Source organism: Tinamus guttatus, unplaced genomic scaffold (assembly GCF_059628265.1).
Source record: "Tinamus guttatus ecotype Peru unplaced genomic scaffold, ASM5962826v1 Tinamus_guttatus_pri_ptg000523l, whole genome shotgun sequence".
In the NCBI taxonomy this organism is placed as follows: domain Eukaryota; kingdom Metazoa; phylum Chordata; class Aves; order Tinamiformes; family Tinamidae; genus Tinamus; species Tinamus guttatus.
The window spans coordinates 20010-28652 of NW_028289057.1; the positions used below are offsets into that span (position 1 = coordinate 20010).

Sequence of the window (8643 nt, forward strand, 5' to 3'; positions counted from 1 at the left end):
TCGAGTCCCGCCCCCGGCGTGAGCGGCGATCGCGGAGACGCGGGTTCGAGTCCCGCCCCCGATATCTACGAAAGAGGCGGTAAAACCGAGACCAAAATCTTTAATGAGTGCCAGGGTGGCCGAGCAGGCAGCCAGGGCACAGCGGCCACCGCGACGCGGTGACACTGGCCGCAGGGAGCCACTCCGGGCAGCACGGAGCTCCCGGGAGGCTCCAATGTGGTCCCAGAGCCGGGGGGGCTTCAGTCCAGGCAGCCACCGCGTCCCTGCCCCGTCCCCCCGCGGACATGTCCGAGGGCCGGGGGTTGCCGCGCGGCTCCGCTCGCCCGAGTCCGTGCACGCGCGGAGAGGGCAGCTCAGGCCAGGAACACGACGAAGACGATGAAGAAGACGATGAGGACGAGGAAGATCTTGACCATGAGCCAGCGGTTGGAGGTGACGGACTGGAAGTACTTGAGGATCTCGCCGTGGGCCGCCTCCACGTTGAGCTGCGTGTCCTCCACGCTGGCGTCGATCCTGGAGGCGGAAGCGGGCGCTGAGCGGCGGGTGACACGGGGGGACGCGGTGAGCGGGCCGGGGACGCCCCGCGCTACCTCTGGATCGTCTCCTCCTGCTCCTTCACCATGTGCGCCAGCTGCTGGAAGATGGAGCCCAGCTCCACGATGGTGGACTCGATGTTCTGCATGGTGTCCGCCCGGCTCTGGATGTAGGAATCCTGCGGGATACGAGAGCGACGGCGTCTCCGATGGGGGCCCCGGCGGATGCTGGGGACCCTCCCCGGACGCCGGGGCCCACCTGCTCGTCGAGGAGCTGCAGCTGCTGGCTGCTCCGCGCATCCATGTCGATGGCGACGTCGCGGCGCGGCGCCTCGTCCTGCAGCACCGCGGAGCCGCCTGCGGCGCGGCGGGGCCTGAGCGGGGCCGGGGGCACCGGGACCCCCTCCCCGGGTCCCCCCGACTCACCCAGGTTGGCAGCGGCGAGGGGCAGCGCGGGGACGGGCGCGCGGGAGAAGTGCTCGCGGCGGCTGCGCTGCTGCTTCAGGTTCTGCGGGGACAGTTGGGGGGGGAAATGGGGGGGGGGGTGTCACAGCGAGGAAGGGGACACTGCGGGGGGGGTCACAGCAGGGAGGGGGACACTGTGGGGGGGGTCACAGCAGGGAGGGGGACACCGCGGGAGGGGGGTCACAGTGGGGGGGGTCTCAGCGAGGAAGGGGACACTGCGGGGGGGTCACAGCGAGGAAGGGGACACCGTGGGGGGGGGTCACAGCAGGGAGGGGGACACCGTGGGGATGGGGGGTGTCACAGTGAGGAAGGGGACGCTGTGGGGGGGGGTGTCACAGCGAGGAAGGGGACACTGCGGGGAGGGTCACAGCGGGGAGGGGACACTGCGGGGGGGTGTCACAGCAGGGTGGGGGGGGTGTCACAGCAGGGAGGGGGACACCGCAGGGGGGGGTGTCACAGCGAGGAAGGGGACACCGTGGGGGGGGGTGTCACAGCAGGGAGGGGGACACTGCGGGGGGGTGTCACAGCAGGGTGGGGGGGGTGTCACAGCAGGGAGGGGGACACCGTGGGGGGGGTGTCACAGCAGGGAGGGGGACACCGTGGAGGGGTGTCACAGCAGGGAGGGGGACACCGCGGGGGGGGGTGTCACAGCGGGGGGGGCACTCACCTCCGTCCGCACTTCCAGCACGGATTTGAAGTCGTTGGACATGGAGGCCAGCTTGGACTGGGGGGGGGGGAGACAGAGAGTGAGTCCTTGTGACCCCCCCGCGGTGTCCCGGATCCCCCCATGGCCTCTGTGACCACCCCCCTGCCACCCCAAGTGTCCCCGTCCCACCTGCAGCACCCCCTGCACAGCATCCCTGTCCCCACGGTGTCCCCGTCCCCCCATGATATCCCCACCTGCAGTGACACCCCCACGGTGTCCCCATCCCCACCTGCAGTGACACCCCCACAGTGTCCCTGTCCCCCCTGCAGTGTCCCCGTCCCCCCCGCGGTGTCCTCGTCCCCACCTGCAGTGACACCCCCATGGTGTCCCCATCCCCACCTGCACTGACTCCCCCACGGTGTCCCCATGAACCCCCTCGCAGTGTCCCCACCTGTAGTGACACCCCTACAGTGTCCCCACCTGCAGTGACACCCCCACAGTGTCCCCATTCCCCCTGCAGTGTCCCCACCTGCAGTGACACCCCCGCAGTGTCCCCGTCCCCACCTGCAGTGACACCATCACGGTGTCCCCATTCCCCCCGCAGTGTCCCCACCTGCAGTGACACCCCCGCGGTGTCCTTGTCCCCACCTGCAGTGACACCCCCACAGTGTCCCCATTCCCCCCGCAGTGTCCCCACCTGCAGTGACACCCCCACGGTGTCCCCATTCCCCCTGTAGTGTCCCCACCTGCAGTGACACCCCCGCGGTATCCCTGTCCCCACCTGCAGTGACACCATCACGGTGTCCCCGTCCCCACCTGCAGTGACACCACCACGGTGTCCCCACCTGTAGTGACACCACCACAGCGTCCTCGTTCCCCCCCGTGGTGTCCCCATGGCCCCCCCGCGGTGTCCTTGTCCCCACCTGCAGTGACACCCCCACGGTGTCCCCATTCCCCCTGTAGTGTCCCCACCTGCAGTGACACCCCCGCGGTGTCCCTGTCCCCACCTGCAGTGACACCATCACGGTGTCCCCGTCCCCACCTGCAGTGACACCCCCACGGTGTCCCCACCTGTAGTGACACCACCACAGCGTCCTCGTTCCCCCCCGTGGTGTCCCCATGGCCCCCCCGCGGTGTCCTTGTCCCCACCTGCAGTGACACCCCCGCGGTGTCCCCATGGCCCCCCCGCAGTGTCCCCACCTGCAGTGACACCCCCATGGTGTCCCCACCTGCAGTGACACCCCCACAGTGTCCCTGTCCCCACCTGCAGTGACACCCCCGCGGTGTCCCCATTCCCCCCCCGCAGTGTCCCCACCTGCAGTGACACCCCCACGGTGTCCCCATTCCCCCCGCAGTGTCCCCACCTGCAGTGACACCCCCATGATGTCCCCACCTGCAGTGACACCACGACGGTGTCCGAGTGGCTCCGCAGGTGCCGCCCGCCGGGGCCGCCCTTGGCCCGCACCACGTCCTGCAGCTGCGCGATCTGCTTGTTGAGGCTGCCGATGTCCTGGGGGGGTGACATGGGGACATCAGCCCCCCCGCCACCTTTGTGACCCCCCCCCGGCCACGCGTGTCCCCCGCTGTCACCTGCTTGATGATGTAGGTGAGCTCCTCGATCTCGAGCGCCTTGTCGTCGAAGAGCGACTTGCGCTTGGCCACTGCAGGGGGGACAAAATGGGGAGGGGGGGGACGCAAAATGGGGTGTGGGGGACAAAAGGGAGCATAAAATGGGGGGGATAAAATAGGAGAGCAAAATAAGGGGGCATAAAATGGGGGGGATAAAATAGGAGAGCAAAATAAGGGGGCATAAAATGGGGGGGATAAAATAGGGGGCAAAATAAGGGGGTATAAAATGGGAGCGATAAAATAGGGGAGCAGAAAAAGGAAACATTAAATGGGGGGGTAAAATAGGAGAGCAAAATACGGGGGCATAAAATGGGGGGGATAAAATAGGGGGCAAAATAAGGAGGTATAAAATGGGGGGGATAAAATAGGGGGCAAAATACGGGGGCATAAAATGGGGGGGATAAAATAGGAGAGCAAAATAAGGGGGCATAAAATGGGGGGGATAAAATAGGAGAGCAAAATAAGGGGGCATAAAATGGGGGGGATAAAATAGGGGGCAAAATAAGGGGGTATAAAATGGGAGCGATAAAATAGGGGAGCAGAAAAAGGAAGCATTAAATGGGGGGGTAAAATAGGAGAGCAAAATAAGGGAGCATAAAATGGGGGGGATAAAATAGGAGAGCAAAATACGGGGGCATAAAATGGGGGGGATAAAATAGGAGAGCAAAATAAGGGGGCATAAAATGGGGGGGATAAAATAGGGGGCAAAATAAGGGGGTATAAAATGGGAGCGATAAAATAGGGGAGCAGAAAAAGGAAGCATTAAATGGGGGGGTAAAATAGGAGAGCAACATAAGAGAGCATAAAATGGGGGAGAAACAGAAGAGCAAAATAAGTGGGTATAAAACGGGGGAAATAGTAGCAAAATAAGGGGCCATAAAATGGGGGGGATAAAATACGGGGCAAAATAAGGGAACATGAAATGGGGGGGATAAAATAAGGGGCGAAAATAAGGTGGCATAAAATGGATGGGAAATAGGGGGGCAATATAAGGGAACGTAAAATGGGCAGGATAAAATAGGGGGGCAAAACAAGGGGACATAAAACGGAGGAGATAAAATATGGGGCAAAACAAGGGCGCATAAAATGGGGGGAATTAAATAGGGGGCAAAATAAGGGGCCATAAAATGGGGGAAATGGGGGGCAAAATAAGGGGGCATAAAATGGGGGAAGAGAGGGGCAAAATAAGGGGGCATAAAATGGGGGAAAAAGGGGGCATAAAATGGGGGGGATAGGAAGCAATATAAGGGGACATAAAATGGGAGGAATAAAATAGAGGGGCCAAATAAGGGGGCATAAAATGGGGAGGATAAAATAGAAGGGCAAAATAAGGGGGGATAAAATACGGAGCAAAATAAGAGGGCATAAAATGGAGAGGATAAAATACGGGGGCAAAACAAGGGAGCATTAAATGGGAGGAATAAAATAGGGGAGCAAAATAAGGGAGCATAAAATGGGAGAAATAGGGGGCAAAATAAGGGGGCATTAAATGGGGGGATAAAACGGGGGTAAAAGAAAAGGATAAAAGAGGAGGAGGAAATGCAAAGGGAGCAAAGTGGGGGGGCACAAAATGGGGTGCGGGGGGACAAAATGAAGCGGGGGGGATAGAATGGGGGGCAAAAGAAGGGGGCAGAAACTGGGGGGGTAAATGGGGGCCTCGTCACTCACGGATCGTCAGCTTCTCCAGCTTGGCGAACGTGTTGCTGAGGTCCTTCCCGATGCGCCTGGATGGGGGGACAGCGCGAGGGACCCCTCAGCGTGGACCCCCGAAACGGTGTCACCATCCCCCAAATGGTGTCCACCACCCCCAAATGGTGTCAGCATCCCCCAAACCGGTGTCAGCATCCCCAAAAACGGCGTCACCACCCCCCAAACGCTGTCACCATCCCCTAAACAGTGTCACCACCTCCCAAAACGGTGTCACCAGCCCCAAAACGGCGTCAACCACCCCCCCAAATGGTTGTCAGCATCCCCAAAACAGTGTGACCACCCCAAAAAACGGTGTCACCATCCCCCAAAACGGTGTCCCCACCCCGCAAACCACTGTCACCCATCCCCAAAACCGCTGTCACCACACCCCCCAAATGTGTCATCCATCCCCCAAAACAGTGTCCCCACAGCCCAAAACTGCTATCACCATCCCCAAAACCGCTGTCACCAACCCCACAAACGGCCTCACTACCCCCCCAAATGGTGTCATCACCCCCCAAACTGGTGTCACCACCCCCCAAATGGTGTCACCACCCCCTAGACGGTGCCATCACCCGCCAAATAGTGTCCCCACCCCCCAGATGGTGTCACCATCCCCAAAACAGTGTCACCACTCTCCAAACAGTGTAACCACCCCCTAAGCGGTGTCACCATCCCCAAAAGTGTCACCATCCCCAGACTGGTGTCCCCATCCCCAAAATGGTGTCACCATCCCCCAAATGGTGTCCCCACCCCCCAAATGGTGTCCCCACCCCCCAAACGGTGTCCCCATCCCCCAGACGGTGTCACCACCTCCCAGACCGGTGTCACCACCCCCCAAACCGGTGTCCCCATCCCCAGCCCGGTGTCCCCAACTCACTTGGCCATGACGGCGAACTCGCTGCGCTGCCGCACGGCTCCCGGCCCCGCTCGGCCCGGCGCCAGCCCGTTGTGCTGGGGACGGAGGGGACAGCGGTGACACCGGGGGTGACACCCCTGTCCCCCCCAGGTGTGTCCTCCCTGTCCCCCCTCCCCACCTTGTGTCCCCCCGTGTGTCCCTCTTGTCCCTTGTGTGTCCCCTCTCGTGCGTCCCTCGTGCCCCCCCATGTGTCCCCCTGTCCCCCCATGTGTCTGCCCCGTCTCTTGTGTCCCCCTGTGTCCTCTGTCCCTCTTTGTCCCCTATGTCACCCCACCTTGTGTCCCCCCTCATGTGTCCCTCGTGCCCCGCTTGTGTCCCTATGTGTCCCCCTGTGCCCCCCACCTTGTGTCCCCGTACCAACTTGTGGGTCCCCTCTCGTGTCCCTTGTGCCCCTCGTTGTGTCCCCCCATGTGTCCCCCAGTCCCTCCGTGTGTCCCCATCCCCCATGTCCCCCACCTCGTGTGTCCCCTGTCCCCTCATGTGTCCCCTATGTGTCCCCCATGTGTCCATCTCGTGTGTCCCCCATCTCCTCATGTGTCCCCTATGTGTCCCCCCACCTTGTGTGTCCCCTGTCTCCTCATGTGTCCCCTATGTGTCCCCCCACCTTGTGTGTCCCTCCGCCCCCCAATGTGTCCCCTATGTGTCCCCCGTCCCCTCATGTGTCCCCTATGTGTCCCCCCACCTTGTGTGTCCCCCGTCCCCTCATGTGTCCCCTATGTGTCCCCCTGTGCCCCCCACCTTGTGTCCCCGTCCCCCCAACTTGTGGGTCCCCTCTCATGTGTCCCTTGTGCCCCTCGTTGTGTCCCCCATGTGTCCCCCAGTCCCTCCATGTGTCCCCATCCCCCATGTCCCCCACCTTGGGTGTCCCCTGTCCCTTCATGTGTCCCCTATGTGTCCTCCATGTGTCCATCTCGTGTCCCCCCCGGCCCCTCATGTGTCCCCTGTCTCCTCATGTGTCCCCTATGTGTCCCCCCACCTTGTGTGTCCCTCCGCCCCCCAATGTGTCCCCCGTCCCCTCATGTGTCCCCTATGTGTCCCCCCACCTTGTGTGTCCCCCGTCCCCCAATGTGTCCCCTATGTGTCCCCCTGTGACCCCCACCTTGTGTCCCCGTCCCCCCAACTTGTGGGTCCCCTCTCGTGTGTCCCTTGTGCCCCTCGTTGTGTCCCCCCATGTGTCCCCCAGTCCCTCCGTGTGTCCCCATCCCCCATGTCCCCCACCTTGGGTGTCCCCTGTCCCTTCATGTGCCCCCTATGTGTCCCCTATGTGTCCCCCATGTGTCCATCTTGTGTGTCCCCCGTCCCCTCATGTGTCCCCTATGTGTCCCCCCACCTTGTGTGTCCCTCCGCCCCCCAATGTGTCCCCTATGTGTCCCCCGTCCCCTCATGTGTCCCCTATGTGTCCCCCCACCTTGTGTATCCCCCGTCCCCCAATGTGTCCCCTATGTGTCCCCCTGTGCCACCCACCTTGTGTCCCCGTCCCCCCAACTTGTGTGTCCCCTCTCGTGTGTCCCTTGTACCCCTTGTTGTGTCCCCCCATGTGTCCCCCACTCCCTCCGTGTGTCCCCATCCCCCATGTCCCCCACCTCGTGTGTCCCCCGTCCCCTCATGTGTCCCCTATGTGTCCCCCCACCTTGTGTGTCCCTCCGCCCCCCAATGTGTCCCCTATGTGTCCCCCTGTGCCCCCCACCTTGTGTCCCCGTCCCCCCAACTTGTGTCCCCCCTCTCGTGTGTCCTTTGTGCCCCTCGTGTCCCCCCATATGTCCCCCGTCCCTCCGGGTGTCCCCGTCCCCCATGTCCCCCACCTTGGGTGTCCCCTGTCCCCTCATGTGTCCCCCATGTCCCCCATCTTGTGTGTCCCCATGTGTCCCCCCACCTTGTGTCCCTCCGTCCCCCCATGTGTCCCCCTCATCCCCCCATGTGTCCCCCTCATCCCCCCGCTCCTTGTGTCCCACCCCCCCGTGTGTCCCCCCTCCCCCTGTCCCCCCATGTGTCCCCCTGTCCCCCGTGCCCCCCCTCCTTGTGCCACCCCCCCCCTCGGGGTGTCCCCCTGTCCCCGTGCCCACCGGGTGGCCCTGCAGGGACTTGCAGGCCGACAGGAACTCCTGGGTGCGGTCGCGGCAGGACATGGTGACAGCGGCGGCGGCGGCGGGGGGGGACACGGTGACGGCGGCGGGGGGGACACACGCGGCGGCGGCGGGGGGGGGCAGCACCTGCGTGCGGGGGGGGCCCCGGTAGACGCCGCCCTCGGTGCCCCTAGAGCCGTGACGGCGCCGCGTCTGCATCGGGGCTCATCACCTGCGGGGGCGGCGTCAGTGCCCGGGGGGGCCCCGGCGTCCGGGGAACCCCCCGCGGGATCCCGGTCCCGCCTCCCCGCCCCGGTGGGGCCCAGGCGTCCGGGGCCGCCGTTCGCTCTCCGCCCCCCCCGCCACTGTGGGGCCCAGGCGTCCCGGCCCCCCCCGCCGCCACCACTCGACCCGGAAGTGCTTCCCCCCCTCCCTGCTCACCGGGCCGCGGCTCCCGCTGCTGCCGGGACCCACCGGCCGCGCGTGACGTCACTGCCACGTCCCGCACCGCCCCCTGCGCGCGCGCCGCGTCACCCTCCGCGCCTTAAAGCGGCGACGGCCGCGGCGGGGCCCGCCCGCGCCTTAAAGGGGCGATGGCCGCAGGGGGGCCCACATCGCCTAAGCCCCCCCCTCACCCCCCCGCTTTGGGACAACGGGCGACACTTTTGGGCCATCGAGTCCTTTATGGGGGGCACAGAG

General features: G+C 63.8%; 1 protein-coding gene across 1 annotated transcript; it reads right to left on the reverse strand.

Moving 5' to 3' along the window:
- Positions 1-328: 328 nt before the first annotated feature.
- Positions 329-8418, reverse strand: LOC148592782 (syntaxin-5-like). The gene is made up of 11 exons (XM_088533812.1): positions 8386-8418; positions 7945-8176; positions 5843-5916; positions 4942-4997; positions 3235-3305; positions 3038-3154; positions 1666-1722; positions 960-1041; positions 793-890; positions 591-712; positions 329-513 (listed from the first exon to the last, which is right to left on the reverse strand). Exons 2-11 carry the CDS (start codon positions 8161-8163, stop codon positions 354-356), a joined length of 1056 nt encoding a protein of 351 aa, XP_088389938.1. The 5' UTR covers positions 8164-8176; positions 8386-8418; the 3' UTR covers positions 329-353.
- Between the last annotated feature and the right edge of the window lie 225 nt (positions 8419-8643).